Genomic DNA, 26,706 nt, shown 5'->3' on the forward strand with positions numbered 1-26,706 from the left:
AACAGATCTACTAGTAACATTTTACAATAATGACCTTGCATGTGACGTAGCCAAGCTTTTCATTAACAAAAAATAACAGACAACATGCAACCTTATTGTTCGAACTGCAATTACGTAGCAGTAGGAGAAATATAGTTAACAACGCATATACAGATCTCTTTTCGTCCTTTGGTTCTCTCTCATGTTCTCTCTCAACACTTGTGAGGATATATAATCATTAAATTCACAAGTTCACAGTTGCATGCTTAAAAATTTGAACTCGATACACCTGAAGCAATCACAAAATACGTGCGCCGCCCGGGAATCGAACCCGGGTCGCAAGAATGGGAATCTTGCATGATACCACTACACCAGCGGCGCAGATGACTACTGCGGTCATTTAAGCAGATTTAGCAGTTCATCAGTCTTTCTTAGAGTTTACGTTTTTTGTTCATTCAATGATTCTGGGATTTTCTATCAACGCCGCTAATGAAATCCGAGCTTAATTGAAAAAACTCAGTTTGAATGATTGCCAACTTCCACTTAAGTAGATTTTTAAGGAGTCATCACCAAAAAGTGCAATACTGCCGCAATTGACAAGGCGAGGGAGATAGCTTGGCAAAGAAATTGCAGACAAATTAAATGCGTAAATCATACTAGTCTACTTATTGTTTACTTTATACTTTTTAATAAATAAACATTCAGATCACTAAATAAGTAATAATAGGACTGGCTATATATTATTTTATATGATATCAGATTTATGAACAATCAAAATTATGTTGCAGGGTAACTTACATAACCATAATGCATTTACTGTTAATTAGCCTAATTCGGTGAAGATTGAAGCCTTTCTGACCGAGTAACCCTTGGCCTATATTCATTCTCGGTGGTTACGTCTTAACAGGAGCCAACTCAATGGCCAAAAAACAATGTGGCCACAGCTTCGATATTAGATATCAGGCAAATTCCATTGCAGATCATCTGATACTTTGCTTGGCAGACCATTAGAAATGTCTGTGAACAAGCGCCAGGTAACCGGGATTCAAAACCAAAGAACTGTTGACTTCCAAACTTATTTGATCTATTTTCACAGATGTGCACATTTCATCCAAATCCAATTACTACTATTCTGCCTGACACTGTATGGACAGAGGCCCCGAGTAGATGCCTGTACGTTTAGGCTATGGAAAGATATCCGATTTACATAGTCTGCCTCCACAGGTCCAGATGGGGACTGGCCTGCACATGGGTACAGTCTATTGTGCAGTCCAGTTTTGATGGCCTGTTTCACCCTTTTTCATAAAGCCAAACAGAATTTGTTCTTTTTACACGCACAGACAGGTTTCCCATGCATTGAGAAAATGTAAATGCCCCTCCGTCTCCCACACACACCTCTCCTTAAGTGAGGACAGTGAGGGATGTGGACAGCATAAATCACTCTCTTTACTCTCCTTATTGTCAGTCAAAAGGAAACGTGAAAATGTAAGCTATTGTTTCTGTCTCTTCTCCCTTACCCTCCCAGGAGCTGGTCCAAGAAGACCTCAGAGGATGTTGAGGTGCTCAGCCTACCCTCTTTGAACCTCTTATCTCAAACCTCTACAAAAATGTCAAGATTACATTAGATTGACCCTGTTTTGGGCTTTGGCACTCAATCTTGTATGATCAGCCTGAAATTGAGCTGGATATCTCAAGATTGTATTTATGTTTATACCATAGGCCTATTGCATTCAGCTGTTTTTGTTTTAAGTGTTTGTTATCCATGTGATCTGTCCGGTTCATTATCTACTGTCCAATTGACTTAATTGTCAAAAGGGAAAACTGTTGACAATGTAAGTTAATAGTTCTGACTTACACTACTAAGCTGGCCAATCGTTCTGTATCGACTTTGATATTAATGCATACTGGTGATCTTTGCATAATAATAATTGGGCCAACGGTGGCTAAACCTTTGGATTTCCAACCGTGACAAGGACAACTACAGCCAATGTTATGCAAACTCATCATTGGTTTTTCATAAAATGACTGAAAAAAATGTTGTCAAATTTTACTGCTATGCCTATTTTGAATCCATTAGCTGGAGAAAAAGTATTCATTCTTACTTTATTTTTGGTAAAAAAATTGATTAAAATCCTTTGGTTTTCTCCATTTTCACACAGCATACTGTACAATTACCCGTACCATAAAGATCAGCATGTTGGTGTCCTAGAGCAAAACCAAAGGATTTTAATCCATGACGGCGTAGTGTGTTATTAATGGTTTTCTTTGAGACTGTGGTCCCAGCTCTCTTCAGGTCATTGACCAGGTCCTGCTGTGTAGTTCTGGGCTGATCCCTCACCTTCCTCATGATCATTGATGCCCCACGAGGTGAGATCTTGCATGGAGCCCCAGGAGATTGACCATCATCTTGAACCTCTTCCATTTTCTAATAATTGCGCCAACAGTTGTTGCCTTCTCACCAAGCTGCTGGCCTATTGTCCTGTAGCCCATCCCAGCCTTGTGCAGGTCTACAATTTTATTCCTGATAAAATTCCTTACACAGCTCTCTGGTCTTGGCCATTGTGGAGAGGTTGGAGTCTGTTTGACTGAGTGTGTGGACAGGCGTCTTTTATACTGGTAACAAGTTCAATCAGGTGCAGTTAATACAGATAATGAGTGGTCTGTGACTAACAGGTCTGTGAGAGCCGGAATTCTTACTGGTTGGTAGGTGATCAAATACGTATGTCATGCAATAGACTGCAAATTAATTATTTAAAAATCATACAATGTGATTTTCTGGATTTTTGTTTTAGTTTACGTCTCTCACAGTTGAAGAGTACCTATGATAAAAATGACAGACCTCTACATGCTTTGTAAGTAGGAAAACCTGCTAAATCGGCAGTGTATCAAATACTTGTTCTCCCCATTGTATCTCCCCACTGTATCACTGTATCACTGTATCTTCCCTGGGTAGAAAACAGGGTAACTTATTTTTTTCCTTAAAAAATAAATCACAATTATGGTATAGTTGCTAAAACACAAAGGTGAACATTTTACAACACCATCAAGTCTAAAGGACAGAACCAAAACATATTTAAGATTTCACCTGCAGTATTAAAGGTGGGGAATTGACAAGAGGGTACGGTCAAGTTTTCCTCTTCTTCTTCATCCTGGCATCTCAACTATCTCCTCCGTCCTTGTAAAAGAGGAAAATACTGTTGGCTTACCTAACATGAACATATTTTGAAGAGAACCAACCTTCAATGCATACTTGCATACTTGACAATGCATACTTGACAGCTCTGTTTCATGTCTTTAGCCAGACTGATAGGCAGAAGGGGAAGCTCTTCCAGGCCTGCAAAAACTAATTCCACACACTCCCAGTGTGTGAAAACATTACATGTTTTTCTTTTTATAACATGTAATGTTCTCACTGACATAAGAGATTCAGCAAAAACAACTACAATCTGTAACACATATTTGGTATTAGTAAATATTGATATTAGTAAACAGGAGATGCCACAAGGAACATGTGTGTGTAGTCAACCCATACACGGACTGTATTCTACACATTTAGCTGACAATCTTCTCCAGAGAGTTTCATTCATCCTAAGATTGGTAGGTGGGAAAAACACATCACAGTCATACCAAGTTAATTTGTTTGTTTTCAGTCCATCTCACCTGACCCTTTCTGCAGATAGATGGAGCTCAGGGCAGGAAGACAGGGTGCTTCTCCCATCACAAAGTCCAGGTTCCTCTCGAAACAGTTCTGATCCTTTCCATACCCCTCTGTCAGTTGGTCCAGGTAACAAAACAATGACCACAAATCTAGATCCTACATGTGCTGGTAATGTAATACCTTGATTATCTTCATTATGATTTTGGTATTATTTTCATTATGAACATCAAACATTCATTATGGCACAGCTACAGATAGCTCCCAGGTGAAGTTCCTTTTGTCTCTTTTGGTCCTTCCATTTGGGGCAGAACAGAAACAAGTGGTAGCTTAGATCAGAAGATCTTTTAACTTTGACCTAGAACTATGGTTGCCATGACAGCATAGTATTCTATCTAATTTTCATGGTCATTACTTTTTTTTATAAATTGTAGCATCAGCAGAAGACATAATATTTTGGGAACTGACAAGAGGGGGTATAAAAAGATAAATGCAACAATGTGACTTTTGAAAAACAACATTAACGCACACACACACACACACACAAATCTCATGTGATCACACATTTCCCACTTTCTGTCTGTACATTTCAAGATAATAAACATGATCCTTAGTCTCCAATCTGAAAGTGGTTTTCATAAATCAGGCCTCTACAGGACACCCATTTTGCTCACATATGCAGCCAAATACTATGCTGTGAATTTAAAAATTAAAGATTATGTGGTATATGTTGGTCCAGTGGTCAAAGCTGTGGTGTCCGGTGTACATGTACTTCAGATGTTTAGGAAAATAAACTTTTCATTAGCCAGATTTTGGCAAAGTCTTCCTGGCTCGGCCTTATCTATTAAATGTATTCATGGGTAATGTAGTCCATCACACTGTTGCCCTCAATCCAATTAACTCGGAAAGAAAACTACAGTTACAGTGTCGGTGCGGCACGCACAATCGTGTGGGGCCCGAAAGAGAGTTTTTAAGGGATATCAAGGTTGTTGAGTCGTGTCGTGGTGGGAATAGCAGTGTCTGTGGTATGTAAATACATATTTGTATTATATTAATTATCGGTATAATGTTGTGTGGACGTTAAACGGACGCGCATGTGTTAGAAGTACCGTTCGTTTTGGAAGCTAAAGCTAACATTAGCTAGCTGGTTAGCATTTAATAGCTTAGGGTTGTTGAAATTAGCTCTTTTGTTCAGTTGTCAACCCGTGGCCAGCCAGTCAGCTGGGTGGAAAACCACCTAGCCTCTATCCCTAGCTAGGTAATTACTGTGTGGAAAACCACATAGCCGCTATGGCTAGCTCGGTAATTACTGTTTGGGAAAGTAGAAACATTTGTTAATATATGTCGTTAACATTAGCAAACATGACAGCAGTGTAAACAATCTGGTCGTCAGTGAACACAGCTCAGTTGACCTGTACTGTAACGTCGTTACCGTACTTCCGAGCCTCAAGCATTTTTTATTTATCGTTAGTTAGCTACTGTACGCTAAATTATTAGCAGCAGTGTTGGATACCTACCTAATGAAATTCGTTGGCAAGCTACTGCTAACATGCAACGTTACAACATACACAATATGTTTGCGAGCTAGCGATGTTGTTAACGTTTACTTAATTTCGTTCCCAGACACTTCCGTATGGGGTGAAATGCTTAACCTCAACGTTTGCTTTCTTTGGCAAACTGGTTAGCTGAAACAGCCGGTGTTCTGATTATCCGTTTATGGTGATGATCTGATCATACACACAAGCCAGATATAGTAGAACAAAGTGATCATCCACTTTTTGTATTTAGTCAGCTGATGTTAAAAAGCTTTCTGCAGGTGGACAAATGTTCTTGCTACGTTGGCTATCGTTACCTATAGAGAGACCTCTGATGGTACAAAGTAATAAGCATAAGTAACAGAGTGGGTAGTTAGAAATTGTAATTCTTCAGTTGAGTAGATGGCAAATGCCATTGGGACATGTATCCAGTCTAGATAAGAAATGGGTCTATTCTGGCTTAGTATTGTGAACCTTTTGTTGTAAGTTTATCAGGAAACAATAGTCTCATTTGTCACATGTTTTCACAGTACCCCCCCCCCCCCCCCCCCCATTGCATGATAACATAGTCAGTACTGATCTGAATCAAACCTAACCTTTTAACCAGTTTTTTTTTTTCTCAATATGGATTGAGTTTGTTTTAGATTGAGTTCTAGGCATTTGCATGGAAAAGGTTGTGCTTAGTTCACAGTAGTCTGAGCAAAGAGTCTGAGTTCTAAACTGCACATTGAAACAGCTTTTGATGGCCTCTGCTTTTGGACAGTGAATAAACTGGCGTCAACAATGTCATTTTTACCAATGACGAGCTGATAGATTGCCTGCCTACCTTGCTGACAATTGCTTTTCTTATTGTTTCTTCTCAGGAATTTCCTAGTCACCTTAGCTACATTACTGAACTCATGTTTAATCTTTATCTCTTCTTTACTCCCCCTATATCTTCTTCCTGGGACTCCCTTCACCTTACATTTGGCCATTTCTGCAACTCCTGTCCTCCTCTGTGCCAGACAGCTGCTGAACACAGAGTGGAATAACAGAAGTGGTGTGCCATCACCCTGTCCTCCTCCCATGCCCCCCCCCCCCGCTCCCACGTGTGTCCTCCCTGCCAGTTAGTGTCCCCACCAGTCCCCTCATTGTCTCGCTGTCTTCTCCAGCCTGAAGCCCTCCTCTCCCTCATGCTTTGGACAAAGCCAGCACACTGCCAGCCCAATGACTGCCTGGATCGTCTTGCCTGTCAGCCTTTCAGCCTTTTCCATCACAGGCATATGGATAGTGTAAGTTATCAAACATTTGGCTGAATTACCAGGAGTGTATCGGAAAGTGACTGAGAGAAACGTTCATCATTTAGGCTGTTTCATGATAATGGTTTCCCCCCCACAGCTATGCCATGGCGGTGATGAATCATCATGTCTGTCCAGTGGAGAACTGGTGAGTGAATATGCTTCAGAATGATTTTGATTAAAACATTGTGCCAGTAATAAAGACTCACATTGGATTCAGCCTATTGCCTACCCACATTGACTTGTTACTACTGTCATCTGACTGAAGAAAAGAGTTAACCTTTTTGTCGTTTGTACAGGACCTACAATTTGACATGTACAGAGGAGATGGCAAGACCAGGTTTCCCAAAGACTTGCTGCACCTTACAGGACATCCCCCTCATCAGGTCTCTAATTCATTTCTAATGGATTTCTATCTGTCTCAGTTTTTGGTCAACATTTGTTGGAATACATTTTTTTTTTGTATTTAGAGGGATGTTTTTGTGAGGAAAAAAAATAAAAAAGGATTTTAATCACATCAAATTGTTCTGAAAATTGCCTAGTTTTTGCCTAGTATTTGTTTTATTCTAAATTATTTTTTGCCTCCCATCCATCTGATCCAATGCAAATTGGCATAACCTGGGTAGCAGGGAGGCATCATTAGCCATGATTTCCTGATCTCATTGTGCTTTAGCGATACTCTCCGGTAGGAAGCCTGTAAAGTTAACTGAGGTTTAACAATAGATTCTCTCAAAAAAACAGCACCTCAAAATACAAAGATGGAATGGTAGACTGTGAGGTTTATTAATAAAAAATGACTGAATTATGCATTCGTCTGTAAAGACATATCCCTGTAACCAGACCAGTGGTTTGCTTTCCTTTTCATAACATTTGAATCCTGGCTGATGGACATATGCAGGATGGGCCTAGGCAGTTCCACTACATAAATGAAGGCCAGTGAGTAGGTTCCTCATTTGTTTGATGTGATCTCTAGTTTCTTCCCCTTGCCTCCCTCTTCGGTCTCCTATAGTAAGTGTGGATCCTTCCCCCCTGAGAGCTGCCTGTTCAGTTTGATTGGGAATGTCGGAGCCTTCATGGGTGAGTACATCCTCTTCCTCATCACATATGACACCCTGTTCCCTATATAGGGCACATAAGGGCAGTAGTCAAAAATGGACAGAATGTCTGAATAAAAATATAATATTGGTAATGTGACTTGAATGGGATTTGTGAAAAATGGCTAGTTGGTTGAATTGGAGTTTTGACGCAAATGTATTTGGAAATACTGCAAAGGTTATGTCCATAGACTGCTTTCAGGGTAGAGAAAGCAATATGTACTTTTGTTATTTGGTTGAACTATCCCTTTAAGCTCTGAGTGCTCTAGGTTTAACCATGAAGTTTTGCAGCTAGATTCCTAATGGTTTGTAAAACAATTTGTTTGTTTATTAATGGTGTTAATGATCTGAAAATACCTATAAAAGATATTCTATCTGTAGGTCTCTCAATCATGTCTTCACCAAACCTTATCTGCACAGTAGTCAGTAGGGTGCAGAGTTCATTTGAACTAAAACAAAAGTAAAATGTGCACAGAATTTCCTTAATAGCTGATCTTGTGTGCATTTTCTCTGCATGCTGCTGTGCATTTTCTATGTTAGCCACTAGTCAGCACCACTTGTGAAGGGCTTTGAATAGGCTCTGCAATTATTAATGGATATGCCCCCCCCCCCCCCCCCCCCTTAATCCATGACCTTCTTCAATGACTTCCTTTTCTGTCTTATTTTCCACCAATCACTCCTCTGCCTCCATTTCCCTGTGCTCCTTTCTTTACTTTTTGGGGTTTGTCCCCATCACTTTATCCCTTCTATTTGTCCCTGTCTCCCTCTGTGTGTCTATCTCTCTTCTGGTCTCTTCAGTGGTGATGGTGTGCCTTTTACGCTATGCCCAGGTGATTGAGCACAGCCACGGTTGTTGGATTAACACCAGCGCCCTGGTGTCTGGCTGCACCAACGCTATAGGACTGGTCATGGTGGGAAACTTCCAGGTGACTCTTCTCTTCCACACACAACTCCCTTTCTATGGAGACCTGCCTATGGAGTCCCAAATGCAATGCTACAGGACACTGTTGTTTGGAGCAACTGTAGATGCGGTTAAGAGGTTATTGGAACTCTGTAGAATGCTGAGGGGGCGCTGCCTCCGGCGCACTGTCAAAACCTCTGATCTAACAAAGTTTATAGAAATCCTTGGTGATGTCTTTATTAAAGCAGGCCCGCAGTGGAATTACATAAGCCATATTTGGATATGTTTGGTTGTTTTTGCTGCTTAACCTTTAGAAAAGAGTCCCTTTCAGAATTGAATGGAAACGGCTACACAGAATTTGAATCAGCTTGTAGCATTGTTAGTGTAAAGAAATCAGTGGTGTAGTAAAGTATTTTTTTAGCTGTAATGCAGTGTTGACTGACATGAACATGCAGCTCCAGAATAAATGAAGAGACCACAGCACCTTTTCCTTTCCTTTCCAAAAAAGTCAAAAGGGAAGGTTTTAAGTGAGGAACAGAGGGGTTAAAATTAAGAGACCACTTCAAATTGAACGCTTCTGTTCCTCACTCAAAGCTTTCCTTTTCAACTTTTTTGGAAAGGGGGGGGGGGGGGAGGTGCAGTGATCTGCACTGTGGTTCCTCACTCAAAACTATCCGAAGCTGTCTGTTGGGGTTGATTTCCATACAAGCATCATACTCATACTATTACCTCAACAAAGTGTCAGATACATATATGAGCAGTAGCCTAAATGTTGTCTGATTTTGCTGGGGGTCAATGGAGAGGTTCACGTTTCCCCCACAGCATCTTTCCCCAACGAGCTATCTTAACCTCTTTACCGTATTTATTATTAAGTGGTGGCTATATCTTAGAATATTTGTACTGATTCCCTGTGTATTCTAGCATGTCTCCATAGTTTAAAAACAAATGGTGGGGCCGGATTTGAATGGCCTTCTCATTTGTGGAGGTTCAAAGGGACTGTCGACAATTTGAATTCATAGTGACTTTTTTGTTGTTGTTAAATGTATGTTTTCCATTAAATAAGTAAGTGTTCCCCACCTTGGACAGGTTGACCATGCTAAGTCTCTCCACTACGTTGGCGCTGGCGTGACCTTCCCCGCCGGTCTGCTCTTCGTGTGCCTGCAGTGTGTACTCACCTACCGGTTGGCCGTCACCGCCCTTGATTACTGGATGGCACACGTCCGTGTGGCCCTGGCCGGCGGAGCCCTTATCTCACTGGTCCTCAGTATCCTTCCTGACTCGCAGGGATTGGTGGAATTAAGAGGTTGAGGGGCTGGGAAATATGTAATCAATTACTGATCAGTTATGTGAGAGATGACATCATCAGTGTGAAGTCATCAGTCTCAAACTGTTTTGGCCAGTGCTTTCCAACTATAAAGCGTGTTGCATTGTGACCATAATTCAGGAAATGATGAATGACTATCTGTAGTATAAAATCTTCAGAGTGCTGATTGTTTTCCTGCAAGTGCTGAATATTTTGAAATGCTCCCCCCCCCAACTATCAGCATGGTAGGCTCAGGCATATAATGAGCAATTCATGGATTAAAAATCATACAGGATCAAAGTATCTCTGCTTTAATTATTCCAGCAACAATACTGAACTATATGAACTGTCTCCTGTTCATTATTGACCATAGCATATATTGCATCTTGGATGCCTCCCATTCCCTTTGTAGCAGTACACTATAAAAGGAAGAGAGGGCCATTTGGGATTAACCATAGATGTGTTGATTTGGCTCTTCTTCCTCCGTTGTTGCATGTCCTTAACTCCATTTTCCCCAGGCGGTATCTTCTTTATCCATGAGAGCTTTGTTCTCCAGCATGCGGCGGCCATCTGCGAGTGGGTCTTCACAGTGGACATCCTGGTCTATTATGGCACCTTCACCTATGAGTTTGGCACGGTCACCAATGAAACCATGATGGTCGGCCTGCAGCAGACCCACCACCACTCAGGGGTTATGATGGGCGGTGGGGCCGGGGCCATGGCACTGTCCATGGGGGGCAGCATAGGAGGGGGCATGGGAGCCAAGGGCCTGAAATCCCCTGGAGGAAGCAGCACATCCACCCATCTCAACTGCACCCCAGAGAGCATAGCCATGTTGTAGCTCTGCAGGGGTCACAGGTCACCTTGCTGCTGCAGAGGGGAATCACCACACAGGCAGCAGATGTCAGGGCGAAGGATAGTACTGGCCAGCCGGGGGAGGAGGAAAGACAAGGCATTGGAAATCACAAGATATGAGTGACACCGGGTCATCGGGTTACCGGGTTGGTATTGCTGTATAGGGTTTTTATGTTGTAATAAGCCGTCCGTTTCTCCACTACGGTCTAATTTCCTGTGCTTCAGCAGCAGGAAGAAACGATTTACAGGAAGGAAAAATATGTGGCAGGATGTGAGCGGTGGTGCTGGGAATGTTTCCAAGATGGCTGCTGGCCTACGGGCATCCCTGTACACTGACACCATGATAGCTTCTTTCTCGAGGGTCAGTGTTGTACGACCGGCAACTGAAGCTTTTGGCAGTGTTGATCCTTGTCACATTGGGATGGCAGACCAATAAAGGAAGATTTTCTTTTTATGGCAACACAGTGTTGCTTTTTTTCCAGATTTTCCACAGACTTCCTCAACATGGCAACGACGGGTGGTGTGGCTCATTCAGCCTGGTCCTCATGCCATTCAACTGCATGCCACACTATGAATGACACAGTAGACTGTTGTTGGGTTGATCAGACTTGGTTTGAGTCGTTTCTTCTGTGTATACTCTGCCAATGTTGAAGCATCGTAGTAGAGAATATTGAATGTTTGAGAAGTGGAACAATAGTCTACCGTTAATTACATGACAGGTTGTACGCACACGCCTTTTTATTGAGTATAAATTAAGTTTAAAATGATTAGTGAAATCGGCAACCTTATTTGATAAGAAAATTCACTCATTTTGTGCACAATATCTGCCCAATGTCTTGAATCGCTGCCTCAAGAGGGCAAGCGACATGAATGGCTTTATGTTTTGTTATGGTTTAAAAAGATATCTCTGTATTATTAGCCATTACATTAGTTATTCCCTAGAAAGATTGCTATATACATCTTACCAGCTAATATAATGTGAGCTGGGAAGACTCACAAACCTGTCGGGCTTTTCACTTGTTGGCCTTTTTTGTCAAGGCAGAAAGGATCATTGGTCAACTCAATGCTGAAGCTTATGTTCCAACTCTGGATTTGAAAGCATTTTATATGGCTACGGATTAGGTGAAGAATTAGGGCTTAGGTTAGGGAAAAGCATAAACCCTGATCAAAATGTCTTAAAGCATGCAACGTGTTAGAAATATAAAATCTGTCCTCAACATTGAGAACCATTTGATATCTGCCTTGCTGACAAATCTGCTTCAAGAACATTCAAGACAAAAAAAACACCTGTTACTGTGGCAACATCTGTGTCTCACTCTTACTTGACTTGTTTTATATTTCCTCTTCATTTTGCCACAAAATGTACCTCAACTGTTACCCGCTTGTTGAATGGCTTATTATGTTTTTTGTATGAGGTCACCTTATTGTTTACCATCTTTTTTGGTGCAATAATGGCTATTTCATCTGCCAAAGCAAAGTACACTCCAGAGCGGTCGGAGTGCTGCCTTTTAGCAAGGTTGTCTGAGGACTTGTTTTTAACACATTGCTCTGTTTCTGATCTGTCATAGTACAAATAATGGAATGTATGGTTATTAACAGGTTAACCTGTAGGCAACAATCCATTTATAAAGGTGCAAATGTGACTAACTAATCCACTAGGTGCATCTATTTTTTGGATTCCAGGCTGGTTCCTTGGAAGCCTTATTTGAATACTGAGGGCAATAGAGTCTGCTGCAAAAGACTTCTCTTCAAGCCTGTTAGTAATGCGCCAGGGAAGATGCTGTATGTGTTGAGAGCACAGCTTGTATAGAAAAGACATCTCAGATAGGGATTGCTTTTTAGTGCCCCTTGTCCATGTAACTTAAGTTCTGCCTTTTATCACAATGATCTGTTCAAACATTAAATAAAAAAATGTAGTAAGGTGGCAGCCACAATGGGTCATTGAGAACAGAAAGCAAATTAGAAAGGGTGCATTTTGGTCAGTTATGTACAAAAACCTATGCTAAATGTATAGCATTTTTGTAAGTTCATTTTTTTTTTTTAAACTTTTTCTCTGGAGAAAAGTAAATGTTTAGTCCTTAAATCAATTTCCCAGTTTGACCGGAGCCTTTTCTTCAGAAGGCTGCTTATTTCTAATTGGTCCATGCACATGCTGCTTAATTTTAATTTGATAAAATGTTCTGGATAAAGACGTGTCTCTGTTTCTGCTGTCCACCAACGTATGAAGCTCCTCAGGCCATGGCCAGACTCAGTGATTAGGCATGGAAACCCAGTTAGAATGTATAAAATCACGGTCTCAGTCTGGCTGTGCCCTCAGGAAGCATTGTAAATGGAAAAAAATGCAGTTGATGTAAAAGGGATTCTACATCAGCTCTCCTGCTCTGAGATGTTAATGAATATAAGCCCAGATGTATAATCAATGGTATGGACTAAAGAGGATGCCTGTAAAGACCTTTGCTGTTAACTTGATAATGACGACAGACTGATGTGTCAAAAGATTTTATGTTGTCATTTTTGGTCATACTTCTAATGTAGAAATGCATAAGGATATTCATTGTTCAGAGTTGAGATGCTGGATGCATGTACTGTCTGGGCAATGTTGTGCAAAATTGTTACTGAAATAGATGTATGATGGTATGTAGACCAGTGAATGATTTATGAAATTGTCGATCATTGCCAAACATCTATAAATGTAATTAACTGGTTTAGAAAGGAAAAACAACATTTTATGACTAGCAACCAATAATGCCCCAGGTTACATAGTGTCAAGTGAAAAAATCATTTTTTTTAACCCACCAGCGCCATCTTGAGGCCAATGATTTCTCCAAATGGAGTTATCAAATGCAAGTCAGCAGTTTGTAGGCCATGCTTCTGTAGTAGGCCCCAGGAACTAACCCTACTATATTTGAGTTTCAATTTGAATGGCCTCAAGCTCTTCAGGGGCCCCCACTGACTGATTTGTAACCCACGTGTTTTGAAAACGACTACAGCCTGTAATAAAGTATTTTTAAATCTTTTTTTCATGGAAAAAATATTTTCTGTGATAAAAGAAACTAGCAGGTCATTGATTTTGGGAGCTTGGGGGGCCTCAATAACATGCTGAAATGGGCTTTGAAATCACTGAGGTTACCCCTGTAGGCACTTAACGTTAGGAATCTATGATATCAATTAGTCTTTTCTTTATGGCTGTTGGGTTCCTGGTTAATTTTCAGATGTACAATACAATCACTGAGTGGTTTCTCTTTAGAATGTTTAAACTGTATTTTCTAGTTTTCTTTATGTCAGCTACCTCTGTGATTGCGAGTGGATTTCATGTTTTTCCAAGACATAAGCAGAGCAGATGTTTAGATATTTCATATTCCTCTTGCCAAAAAGAGCTAGGAATCTAGACAGGAATTTAATGGTTTGGCTCTGTTGCTACATAACAGCCAGGCTCCACAGAAGAGTTTCTGACACTAACATTTTTCTGCTCCTCTGTATGTTTACGCTGATATTTTGACATTTTACCCCCTCACCTGTACCTGCCAAAAAGTATTTAAATATTTAATTTCCAGAAACTTTCTCTGATGACTGTAATTCAGTTTTCATATCAAGGTTAAGAGTTCAACCGGCAGCTTTGACGAAAATGTACCTAGACAGCATTGGAACTAGGCTATTATTTTTTAACATTTGTGTATCTTTTACAGTGGAAAAGGCCAAAACATGATTAAATCACATTTCTGTACTTATGATTGTTTTTTATTTCTTGAAAAGTATGGACTTTTTTACATGTTCTCTTTGTGTGTTTTGTGTGAGAGAATACCAATTCCTTCAGCAGATGATAGATGTCTTGAATTCTGAATAATAGCAATGCAGATCAAATGTCTTGAAAGATGTAATAGCCGTTTTATATTTGTAAACTATGTAAAATGGGCATTTTATTCAATTCCCCTGTATAATGGATGGAAGTCAATTAACCCCTCCAAAATCAAAGAAAGCATTACAGAGAATATTTCTTTTTACTATTATTAATTATTCCTGTAAATGTGTATGATTTATCTATGATTTAGCCATGATCTTTTGTCAGATTTGTATTAAAATATTAAATAAAATGAATGAATTATATGCTAATCCTATTTGTATTGTTTATTTTTGTGCAAAAATTTGATAGATGATTTTACTATGCAAGCTGTTGATTTGTTTTGACATAACTGACCAGACAGACTGAGCTGCATCCTATTAAATCTGTTAGCTTGGCAGTAATCAGCCCTGAAACAATAATTGTAATCAATATTGCATTAAGTTGACTCACAGCTCTTTATTGCATTATGAAAAAATATGACTGCTTTCTGATTTTGTATTTCTGTCACTGCAGCTTTGTTTCAAATTGCTCTTTACCCTGATGTTTTACCCCAAAACCCTAACATTTCTATTTCTACATGGACTGGTCCCAGGCCTGCACTGATAGATGTTGACTAAAAATCCAGGTCAATAGAAAGTCTCCATTGGAATTTTTTTGCCACAGACTAGGCTTAACTTGTCTGACAAACAGCCCCTAACAAACAAAACACTACTCAGTAATGCCAGCCATACCAACAAATGAATGCTAGACATGATTTGCAATCACCCATGGGACTTTGTCTGTGCTGAGTTCTCGACCATTCTGGTAGGTGTGGTAAATTAAACATGAGTTAATATTAAAATGTACAAACAGATTGCATATGTCTTAATGAATATAAGGCCTGAACAACAGTATTCCACTCAATTCAGTTTCCATATTGGGGCAGATGAAGAGATACCATAAACATAAGGCAGGGAATGTAGAACACTGACTAAACTGCCTCAATATTCCTTTAATTGTATAAGTGACTATCCATAATGTATTTGTATCACAAAACAGGTCTTTTTACAATTTTGTATTTAAAACCGATGTATTTACAATACCCACAATAAAACATAAAACAATATCATCTCAGCTGTGATCAATTCTCAATTCTATTGCAACACAACAAGAAATGTGAAATAGTCAATAAGATGTGTGCTCTGAGCCGTTATGTGTACATGGCTCCATGTAGATCTTCCAGTCTGTGTTCCCGCTGTTTTCTCCTCTCCTGTAACAAATACCTTTTTTAGTAACAGGCAGATGCCGACCATCTGTGACCAAATACCTATTCCTTGTTAGTCACTTGAGGAGTCCTTTACCACCTCAAAAGATAAATGCAAGAAGGTTATTCAAAAAGTTATTTGAAAAAACATATTAAGGGTTCCCTGTAAAGATTAAATATCGGTTCCCCAACAGTTTCAATCTGAAGAACCACTGAAGGATGTCCCAATAACCTTCCTTTTTAGTGTACAGTTCAATGTGTAGGCCACAGGCTGCTGCACAAGACACCACCTGGAACGCATAAAGTCTTACCTCTAAAAGAGAAATTAAGTAGAAGTAATTTTCATACGATAATTTGGATTTTGATGCCCCAACTGAAGACCAAGTTCCTCACCCACCTTGTCCTTCTTAAAATCCTCATACTCTGGATTGTCAGTGGGTAACTCAAGGCGGCATAACGGACAAGAATTGGTCTGTAATGTTAGACAGGATGGGTTAGAGGGACACTTGAAGGGCTATATATTGCAATGTGCTCAGTTAAATAGTACACAATATAAAAACAACATGTGTGGTATTGATTTGTGTTAGTCGATTCATTGGCTAGGCCCATACCTTCCCTAACCAGGGCAGGATGCAACCAGAGTGAAAGAGGTGTTTGCAGGGCATCTCCCGCACTGTCTCCTGCTCCTCAAACTCCAGCAGACACACAGGGCACTTCAGCCCTTTGTCTAGAAAATGGGCAGAGAGAGGGTTCAATTACAGACTCCAAAACATCCTCAGAAAGTAGAATACACACAATTACGTTGGTGAAACACTTAAATACTGGTGAATACAATCAAATAATTTAACTCAAATGGGTTACCACATACAACTCTTGCTGTCCATTTTATGGAGGTACTGTAGCTAGTTGCATATAATCCCTTAATATTTTTCACAGTTAATTCCTTAGAGAAGACATGTTTATATAAGGGAAGCAGTACTCACCTACTTGTTCTGGGGCTATAATAACCACAGGTAGGGTTTGGACTGCTGTTTTAGCAGCTGGGGGAGGAAGCCGCTGGTCCCAGTCTGAAAGGTCAAACGCTCCTGAATCAATGTCCAGACCCTGCATCAGAGACCTAAATAATAGATAAACACTTCAGTACTAACACAATATACAGATTGGACTGTGTCCTTAGCTTTTTGGTTCTCACCGAGCCAGTTCGAGTAGTGCATTCTGACGGTACTGTTCTTCGGGATTCGTTGGTTCACAGTCGTGTTCATCAAAATAGGAAGCCATCTTCACAGTTTAAAAGTCTGTGTGGATCAACAACAGTGAAACCATTTCACTTAAACTGCTCGTTACCCATAAAGCAGCTAATAACATGACTATATGACTGAGCAAAATAAAACTCAAATCACAAGCTTTGTCAATTTGTTTCGACAATATGTAGCAAGTTAGCTTTAAAGGAAACCATTGGCTCAACCTCTGATCGAGCAGTTTTAAGCAAATTCTCGATTAGAAATAATTGTTAGTATACCAAGAAATCAAATGTAAAGTTAGAGAACAGATAACTTACATTTCCTGTGTTTTTTTCATACCCTGAACTAAGCAGCATCCAGCTTGGCAGCTAGCTTCCGGTTACACAGGCACTGTCATTCTACCGGCTATGACGATACACCCTCAGATGACGTATGTCCCTTTTAAAGCCCAGCCTCCTTGTTTATTATGTAGTAAGCTATTTCTTATTTTCTGTTATTTATTTATTTTACAAACGTTCCAAAATGTACAGACATAAACGTCATTCAAACTCTACAGATAAGCTTTCACATAACTAGGCACAAAATATACAAATGGGGGGGATAAAATTGCTAAAACAAAAGCACTATCAAAAGAGCATATGAGGTATTCTACATATCTTTGATCAGGTTGTACGATTCCTTGGCAGCAGTAAGTTTCAGGGCTTGATTGTTTTAAACAAATTTCAGGTGTACATAAATACAAAAATCTCTTTCAAAAATGACTTGTTTAGCAAGCTAGTACGTCAGTATTGGGACATAATCAAAATTGCATCTCTGCCAAAGCAAACCTTGAACAAAGGTAGTGTTTTTCAAATTGTTCTCTTAATGTCAGGGGATTGAGGGCCAATGTGAAGCGTAAAGCTTTGTTTTTGTTTGCTAGGCAGTGCAAAACCAACCTGGCGTTTGTATTCTACAACATAACTTTACAGGGCATATTTTATACACTGAAAGTGGTACAGAAGGGCACTATATTTGCCAGGTAATTGAAAAATACTTGATTACTTGATTTGATTGAAAGAATCATTAGTGACTGGAAATCAAAGTTTCCCAGAGCCCATATTTTGATAGGAGGATACCTTAATGATGCTCTGGATAACTGTATTGATAGATTGCCCCCCATGCAACAGGGTAAACTTGGTGATAATTTACGACTCCTCATGCAAGACTTTGATTTGATTGATATCTGAAGAAAGAAATTCCCATCTGATAGAGCATACACTTGGTCTAATACTACTAGATCAAAACAATCTAGAATTGATTATTGTTTGGTTTCACAAAATCTGGAAGATAAATATAAATATCAGTATTTCGGCAACTCCTTTAACAGACCACAAAGTCTCTTTTTTTCAAACCCGTCACTGTAACTTAAATCTTTCATATTGGAAACTTAACAGGTCTATCTTAAAAAATAAGCTAGTTGTTAAGAAACTAATTTTGGATTACTGAACTAAGGCTCAGTCAGAAAATACATTTGGTGTTAATTGGGAGCTAATGAAATTTGAAGTAGTAAAATATTTTAGGAAGTACAGTGGTACGCTTGGAAGAAGAAAGGGTCATCTCTACTATTACTTCTCTCTCTTTAAAAAGTTCTGATATCCTCTCTTTAGAAGACAAAGAAACCCTATATGAGTCCTAATATAAACTGAAACGTATTTATAAGCGTAAAGCTGAGGGTGCCTTTATTAGATCCAGGAAAATATGGATTGAACAAGGTGAACAGAATTCTGCATATTTCTTTAGGTTAGAACAATTTCACTCCAAGATTAATACTATCCATCACTTAAAAAATAATGATACTATAACTGATTATTCAAAAGCGATAGCTTCCTTTTTGCCAATTTTTATAAAAATCTATGTTAAAAATGTATGTTACTGAAAAGAAAGGGCAGACTTCTTTTTACACTCCCTTGATTCTGTTACACAAATTGACTTGGCTGACAAAAAGTTCTGTAATAGTCCTTTAAATTTAGAGGATATTGAATGTTCATTTGATTGCCTTAAAATTACAAATTTCCTGGGGTGGATGGACTTATTTCAGAATTCTATAAATCTTTTGGTGATCAATTAGTTACATTTTTATCAGAGATTTTCGTAAAAAGTATTGCTTGTGAAAGTTAATCACACTCATTCCCAAACCCAGAAAAGATGTATTGCTCATAGAAAATTGGCGTCCAATTAGTCTTTTGAATGGTGATTACAAGCTGCTTAAAAGCTAAAAAAGCTAGGTTAGAATCTACTTTGGAAAAAATTATAGATGAAATACAATCTGGGTTTATGTGAAATAGACACATCTCTAACAACACACTTTTATAAGGCTTTTGATACAGTGGAACATGAGTTTATATTTAATGCACTTGAGAAATTTAGTTTTAGGGAGTTTTTTTTGTAGAACTATTAAGACATTGTATGCAAAGGAAGTAGTTTGATAAGGTTAAAGTATGGAACCTCACCAAGGCTGCCCAATATCGCCTTACATGTTCCTTCTCACAACCCAGCTTCTGACTTGTCACATTAGAGTAAGTAATTTAAAGGGAATTGTAATCTCAGAGTGAGAAATTATTATTTGTCAATTAGCAGATGACACTATGCTTTTCCTAAAAGACAAAAGCTTTTGTATGGTTATCAGGGCATTTTCTAAGGCACCTGGTCTTTGTCTGAATGTTAATAAATGTGAACTTATGGCAGTGAAGAGGTCGGACTTATCCTCAACTGGTATTATCCCTATTAAAGACACGTTACGTACTTGCGTATTTCTGTAACCAAGGATCAGAAAACAAGAGAATCTTTGAATATCATTCCTATTATAGAGAAAACTCAGAAAAAACTTAATCAATGGCTCTTGAGGGACTTATTGTTGAGGGGCAGAACCTTGTTATACAAAGCAGAGAGTATTTCTAGACTTACTTATGCTGCCATTTCCTTACGTAGACCAAAGGACGATTAAAAACATTGACAAAATGATATTTAACATTCTATAGAAAACTAAGAGCCATTATGTTAAGAAGTTGACTGTGATGAATAGAATTGAAAAAGGCGGACTTAATTTCCTAGATTTCAATACCTTAAACAACACTTTAAAGATTAATTGGATCAAGCACTATCTAAAAAACCCTGATTAAATTTGGAACAGCATGTCTTTTCACACATAGGGGGTCTTAAGTTCTTACTTTTATGCAACTATAGATAGATACAATTCCTGCTGCCTTATCAAATTTTCATAAACAGGTAGTTCTTACTTGGCCCTTGATATACAGTGGGGAGAACAAATATTTGATACACTGACGATTTTGCAGGTTTTCCTACTTACAAAGCATGTAGAGGTCTGTCATTTTTATCATAGGTGCTTTTCAACTGTGAGGGAGGGAATTTAAAACAAAAATCCAGAAAATCACATTGTATGATTTTTAAATAATTAAGTTGCATTTTATTGCATGACATAAGTATTTGATCATCTACCAACAAGTAAGAATTCCGGCTCTCACAGACCTGTTAGTTTTTCTTTAAGAAGCCCTCCTGTTTTCCACTCATTACCTGTATTAACTGCGTCTGTTTGAACTCATTAACCTGTATAAAAGACACCTGTTCACACACTCAATCAAACAGACTCCAACCTCTCCACAATGGCCAAGACCAGAAAGCTGTGTAAGGACATCAGGGATAAAATTGTAGACCTGCACAAGGCTGGGATGGGCTACAGGACAATAGGCAAGCGGCTTGGTGAGAAGGCAACAACTGTTGGCGGAATTATTAGAAAATGGAAGACGTTCAAGATGACGGTCAATCTCCCTCCATGCAAGATCTCACCTCGTGGGGCATCAATGATCATGAGGAAGGTGAGGGATCAGCCCAGAACTACACGGCAGGACCTGGTCAATGACCTGAAGAGAGCTGGGACCACAGTCTCAAAGAAAACCATTAGTAACAGGATTAGTAACAGGATTAAAATCCTGCTGCACAAGCAAGGTCCCCCTGCTCAAGCCAGCGCATGTCCAGGCCCATCTGAAGTTTGCCAATGACCATCTGGATGATCCAGAGGAGGAATGGGAGGCGGTCATGTGGTCGGATGAGACAAAAATAGAGCTTTTTGGTCTACACTCCACTCGCCGTGTTTGGAGGAAGAAGGATGAGTACAACCCCAAGAACACCATCCCAACCATGAAGCATGGAGGTGGAAACATCATTCTTTGAGGATGCTTTTCTGAAAAGTGGACAGTACTACTGCAATGTATTGAGGGGAGGATGAATGGGGCCATGTATCGCGAGATCTTGGCCAACAACCTCCTTCCCTCAGTAAGAGCATTGAAGATGGGTCGTGGCTGGGTCTTCCAGCATGACAACGACCCGAAACACACAGAAAGGGCAACTAAGGAGTGGCTCCGTAAGAAGCATCTCAAGGTCCTGGAGTGGCCTAACCAGTCTCCAGACCTGAACCCAATAGAAAATCTTTGGAGGGAGCTGAAAGTCTGTATTGCCCAGCAACAGCCCCAAACCTTAAGGATCTGGAGAAGGTTTGTATGGAGGAGTGGGCCAAAATCCCTTGCTGCAGTGTGTGCAAACCTGGTCAAGAACTACAGGAAACGTATGATCTCTGTAAATGCAAACAAAGGTTTCTGTACCAAATATTGAGTTCTGCTTTTCTGCTTTTTACTTATGTCAAGCAATAAAATGCAAATTCATTACTTAAAAATCATACAATGTGATTTTCTGGATTTTTGTTTTAGATTCCATCACTCACAGTTGAAGCGTACCTATGATAAAAATGACAGACTACATGCTTTGTAAGTTGGAAAACCAGCAAAATCGGCAGTGTATCAAATACTTGTTCTCCTCACTGTACAAGCATAATTGTTTGCCAAGTAAATATTTTATTTGGAATGATAAGGACATTTTGTATAAAAATACTGGTTTAGATATTACATTATTTTGATGGGACAGTTATTCAAGGAGAATAGTTTATTGTTCAGTTATAATGAATTTCTTCAATGCTATAACATTCCAGTAAATCCTAAGCAATTTGCGATCGTCTTTGATGCTATCCCTTCAGTAGTTATTATGCTTTTTAAATATACTCACATGTTCAGCTTGTTATTTTCTTTTGAGTCTGCAGTATCTGCAATGTATTACTAAAAAAAATTTTTTTTTAGTAATGCATTGTCCAAAATCAATAAAAATATTTGCTCATTATTTCTAAAGGAATTGTTAGCGGTACCGACTGTATATAGTTTCTGGAATGCTAATGTCATGAATATATGTTGGAAGAAGGTGTGGACTCTTTCACACCAGTATATGTTGGTGAATAGTCCGAGAAATGTCCTTCAAAAATTTGCATTGATATTACCCTGTTAAATATTTTCTGGTAAAGTTTAAAAATGATATTAACACTATGTATACTTTCTGTGATCTCAAAAACAAATCTATATCTCATGTATTTTGGTACTGTACTTACTCCAAGAAACTGTGGAAAGGTTTCAGTAGATTTGTAATTGACAATGTTTATTCTGGTTTTGAACTACTGTATAGGAATGTGATTTTTTGTTTTACTAATGTTGAATGTGATGTAGAAGAGAATTATTTATTGATTTTATTTATTGAAGTTTTATATTCACAAATGTAAATTCACTAACACCAAACCAAATGTAATTGACCTTGAAAGTGAAATTGAATTAGTATAAGCCCCCTTGCTTTCCTTTGTTTTATTCTGTACTTTCTTTCTGTATCTTTATTTTGCTTCCCCTGGCAATTTTATTTAACTTACTTATTTTTTTCTTGTTTTGTTTATTTATTGTATTATGTTTATTATCAATAAAAAATTTAAAAACAAAGGTAGCTAGCTAGATACCATTGCACATATTGAATTGTGCCTAAATAACTAACAATGGTAACCTAGCTAATGTGCTACATTTCATAGCACAACAACGTTCCTTTTTCTTAAATTACTGAATGACACTGATGCAATAACTATTAATATGGGTCACGATAATTGACTTTTTCCAGGTGAGAAGACTGTTGCATTGGAATCAGTGTTGCCAGATGGGGATGTTCCCTGAACAATTGGGCTATTTTTAATGACAGTGTGTGGGGAGAAATGGGCTTGGGCGGGTCGATATACAGATTGTATTGTAAAAATTACGTTTGAGCTATATTTTTGTGGATTCGCGGGTGTTTTGTCAGCATACTGTCAATGAAATCCAGCAACCCTGATCGGGTCGTATACTTTAAAAATAGTAGACCATCCAGCGTAATGGGTTTGGGGCATAGCCTATTATATAGCATAGATATGCTATTTGAGATTCAGTGATGGTGCAGCAGCAATATCTTTTGAGCCTGAGGTGCCGATAATGTTTGATCACATGGTGGAATATAATTGTAATCAAACACACTGGAAATGCGTGTCGGCCATATTGACGCACATCAATCTCGATCACAGGCGGATGAGGCATGCCCATTGGCCGAAAAGACCAAGTAGGCTACCCCTCCCCGAATTGCACACGGCTGTCAGGGGCTTCTCTAAATGACTCACGGGTTGTTAACTGACAAATAGACTGCCAGCATCTCGTCAGGAGTGCTGAGGCTGTGTCAAAGGGAGCAACAGAACTCCCAGCATCCCTTCTTCCCGCAGTTATGCTTAAAAATCATGTTGTCTAATTCAAGTGCAATAACATGCACAGATGCACACACTATATTCGGTTCACTAACATCAAAACTATACGACAGCTTCCAATTTCTCTGAAGAAATAGCAGATTTTGTTTGGCTTTACACAATTAGCTTTTTAACTACACACCACCAGTAGTGATCGCTACCATAAGGCAGGGTGGGTAGCTGCCTATAGTCCCAAAAGGTATAGAGCCCTGTGAAAATTCAAACTGAAATAACATTTCACAGCTGAGTGTGTTACTCAAAATAATACTCTAATTAAATCATGCCTTCTAATACATTATTTATGTTGGAGAACAAACCCCCCTCTCTTTCTCAAATGGTCTGTCCCATATTGTTTCTCCTCGCCACAGCCTGAAAGATGTTAGGTACTAGGGGTGTGCAATACTGCAAAAAATGTGTTCAATCCAATAACAATGAATACAGGGCCAGAATCGCCAGTATTGATACTGATACTTTTTATTATTAAAAGCAGCTAATGTACTTTCATGTAGGGGAGAGCAGTGTGCTAGAGTATGTTGAGACCTGGCTAGACTCATTGGTGCCTGACGCGTCCATTACCCCAGCTGGTTTTTCCATTTACCGGCAGGACAGAACTTCCCAATCAGGTAAATGTAAAGGCGGAGGGGTCTGCATTATGGTAAACTCGCTGGGGTTCAGATATTGCAGTTCTTTCAACCCACTGTTCAACAGACCTGGAGCTCATCACTATAAAAGTACAGCCGTTCCGCGGAAATTCAGCTCCATTATAATCACAGCAGTCTACATACAGTAAGTGAAAAAAATATTTGATCTCCTGCTGATTTTGTACGTTTGCCCACTGACAAAGAAATTATCAGTCTATAATTTTAATGGGTTTATTTGAACAGTGAGAGACAGAATAACAACAACAAAATCCAGAGAAACGCATGTCAGAAGTTTTATAAATTGATTGAGTGAAATAAGTATCCTCGCAGGTGGGTAAAACATGTGCACACTGGAGGACCTATACAGAGTAATTCATGGACTAGAGGTTGCTCACCCTGATGGAGATTTTATTGTTGTTGGCGACTTTAATAGGGCAAATATGAGGAAAGTTTAACCTTCCTACCTGAGGGGATCAGACTCTTGACCATTGTTATTCACAAATATGGAACAGCTACAAACCCCTCCCCCAGTTCAACCCTGGAATGATGAATCTATTACCACTCTCCGGGACTGCTTTGAAACAACAGACTGACAGGTGTTCTGTGTTGCAGCCAATGGGGACATTGATGAATACACAGACTGTATCTCAGCATATATCTCCAAGTTAATGGTTATGTCTTTGCTAAGCTCGGAGTACGGTCATCTGCCTATAGTTCAAGGGACTTGGAGGCTTTGAGGAGGTCCAGATATGACCTACGAATGGCCATCAGAGATGCAAAAAGAGACTACAGGGAGTTGGACCCGAGACGCAGGCTGTGACCCGAGACACATGTGGTGTAGACTGCGACACATCACAGACTATAAAGGGAGAAACAGCAATGATGCCCACCATCCTGGGTGTCATCTCCAACAGCAATGAGACCGCTTACAGAGAGGAGGTAGGGGAACTGACAACATGGTGCCAGGACAATAACCCCTGTCTCAACGTCTGCAAGACTAAGGAGACGATCATGGACTTCAGGAAGCGGCAGAGGGTGGTCATGCCCCCATACACATTGATGGAGCTGAAGTGGAGAGAGTCTCCGACTTCAAGTTCCTCAGTGTATTCATCAAAGATGACCTCACCACAAGGTTCAAATGTTATCATTGGATTGAATGGGTGTTATCAGTGGTTATCAGCCTCATAGATATGGGTCAGAAGGGGCCTGCTACGCCTACTGGTAGTCTCAGAAGGCTGTTATCATCCATTCGCTTGGTAAATCACGGATAAATACACGAGAAGACTCCAGATCCAATCCCAGACGAATTCAGGTCGCTGCTACAGGTAAGACCATTAAAATGGCTTAAGGTTAGGGTTAGGGTAAGTCTACAGGTAAGACCATTAAAATGAGAGCCTTTAATCTGTGATGATTTTGTCAATACTAAATTATCTAAATACTAAATTAACCATGCGAATGGATGATAACAGCCTTCTGAGCCTACCAGTAGGCTAGCAGGCCCCTTCTGAACCATATCTATGAGGCTGATAACTACTGATAATGCCCATTCAATCCAATGATAACATTCAAACTGTCTGACCTCACCTGGTCCGGACTTGGCAGTAGGAACGGCCCATAAACGCCTATACTTCCTGAGAAGACTCAAGAAGTTTGGCATATCTGCAAAACCTCTCACCAACTTTTACAGGTGCACCATTGGGAGCATCCTTTCAGGCTGCATTACTGCCTGGTACGGCAACTGCTCCGCTGCTGATTGCAAGTCCCTCCAGAGAGTAGTGAAGTCAGCAGACCACATCATCGATTGCCATCCACCCTCCATGCAAGCCATCTACCACACACGATGCCTGAGGAAAGCACGGAACATCATAAAAGACTACAGTCACCCAGGCTATGGTCTGCTCACACTGCTGGGGTCTGGAAGACGTTACCGGAGCAGCAGGGCACGCAGGGCATGCACTTCATTGTTTCTGACCATGTCCATCCCTTTATGACCCCCATGTACCCATCCTCTGATGGCTACTTCCAGCAGGATAATGCACCATGTCACAAAGCTCGAATCATTTCAAATTGGTTTCTTGAACATGACAATGAGTTCATTGTACTGAAATGGCCCCCACAGTCACCAGATCTCAACCCAATAGAGCATCTTCGGGATGTGCATCCCACAAATCTCCATCAACTGCAAGATGCTATCCTATCAATATGGGCCAACATTTCTAGAGAATGCTTTCAGCACCTTGTTGAATCAATGCCATGTAGAATTAAGGGAGTTCTGAAGGCGAAAGGGGGTCAAACACAGTATTAGTATGGTGTTCCTAATAATCCTTTAGGTGAATGTATATATATATATTTGTTTTCTATTTTTTGCTTTTTATGTTACTTAATGCAACTGTGTTGATGTCGTGTGATGTCACATGATGCCGCATGTCATAAAAATTGACTGCTCAGAATTGGCTGAATAT

At 39.6% G+C, this 26,706-nt stretch overlaps 2 protein-coding genes and 1 non-coding gene across 7 annotated transcripts; 1 reads left to right on the forward strand and 2 right to left on the reverse strand.

Annotated features, from left to right (window-relative positions):
* Nucleotides 1-289: 289 nt before the first annotated feature.
* Nucleotides 290-360, reverse strand: trnag-ccc. The gene has a single exon. It is a non-coding gene; the product is annotated as a tRNA-Gly (tRNA).
* A 4,165-nt stretch (nt 361-4,525) lies between these two features.
* tmem150aa (transmembrane protein 150Aa) lies at nt 4,526-11,071 on the forward strand. Of its 3 annotated transcripts, none has more exons than XM_010902720.3 (8): nt 4,526-4,659; nt 6,174-6,440; nt 6,547-6,594; nt 6,746-6,832; nt 7,456-7,523; nt 8,339-8,466; nt 9,528-9,705; nt 10,263-11,071. In XM_010902720.3, the coding sequence occupies exons 2-8, from the start codon at nt 6,376-6,378 to the stop codon at nt 10,583-10,585; spliced, it is 897 nt and encodes a 298-aa protein (XP_010901022.1). In that variant the 5' UTR covers nt 4,526-4,659; nt 6,174-6,375; the 3' UTR covers nt 10,586-11,071. The 3 variants fall into 3 exon arrangements, with proteins under 3 accessions (XP_010901022.1, XP_010901021.1, XP_010901023.1); XM_010902719.3 differs by having other exon boundaries at nt 6,178-6,440; XM_010902721.2 differs by having other exon boundaries at nt 6,321-6,440.
* A 3,805-nt stretch (nt 11,072-14,876) lies between these two features.
* rnf181 (ring finger protein 181) lies at nt 14,877-17,341 on the reverse strand. Of its 3 annotated transcripts, none has more exons than XM_010902722.1 (6): nt 17,242-17,341; nt 16,876-16,978; nt 16,667-16,800; nt 16,295-16,410; nt 16,081-16,155; nt 14,877-15,689 (listed from the first exon to the last, which is right to left on the reverse strand). In XM_010902722.1, exons 2-6 carry the CDS (start codon nt 16,959-16,961, stop codon nt 15,630-15,632), a joined length of 471 nt encoding a protein of 156 aa, XP_010901024.1. In that variant the 5' UTR covers nt 16,962-16,978; nt 17,242-17,341; the 3' UTR covers nt 14,877-15,629. The 3 variants fall into 3 exon arrangements, with proteins under 3 accessions (XP_010901024.1, XP_019907931.1, XP_034152356.1); XM_020052372.1 differs by having other exon boundaries at nt 15,608-15,689; nt 15,995-16,155; XM_034296465.1 differs by lacking the exon at nt 17,242-17,341 and having other exon boundaries at nt 15,608-15,689; nt 15,995-16,155; nt 16,667-16,750.
* Between the last annotated feature and the right edge of the window lie 9,365 nt (nt 17,342-26,706).

Source organism: Esox lucius, chromosome 13 (assembly GCF_011004845.1).
Source record: "Esox lucius isolate fEsoLuc1 chromosome 13, fEsoLuc1.pri, whole genome shotgun sequence".
Lineage (NCBI taxonomy): Eukaryota > Metazoa > Chordata > Actinopteri > Esociformes > Esocidae > Esox > Esox lucius.

What these genes read in the sequence shown, in the direction of transcription:
- tmem150aa (XM_010902720.3), top strand. Translation starts at nt 6,376, where the DNA reads ATGACTGCCTGGATCGTCTTGCCTGTCAGCCTTTCAGCCTTTTCCATC. An exon ending in CAGGACATCCCCCTCATCAG is followed by an intron (nt 6,833 to 7,455) that starts GTCTCTAATTCA and finishes GGTCTCCTATAG; the next exon opens with TAAGTGTGGATCCTTCCCCC. An exon ending in TCATGGTGGGAAACTTCCAG is followed by an intron (nt 8,467 to 9,527) that starts GTGACTCTTCTC and finishes CACCTTGGACAG; the next exon opens with GTTGACCATGCTAAGTCTCT.
- rnf181 (XM_020052372.1), bottom strand. Translation starts at nt 16,961, where the DNA reads ATGGCTTCCTATTTTGATGAACACGACTGTGAACCAACGAATCCCGAA. An exon ending in GCACTACTCGAACTGGCTCG is followed by an intron (nt 16,801 to 16,875) that starts GTGAGAACCAAA and finishes TCTATTATTTAG; the next exon opens with GTCTCTGATGCAGGGTCTGG. An exon ending in TATAGCCCCAGAACAAGTAG is followed by an intron (nt 16,411 to 16,666) that starts GTGAGTACTGCT and finishes CCCATTTTCTAG; the next exon opens with ACAAAGGGCTGAAGTGCCCT.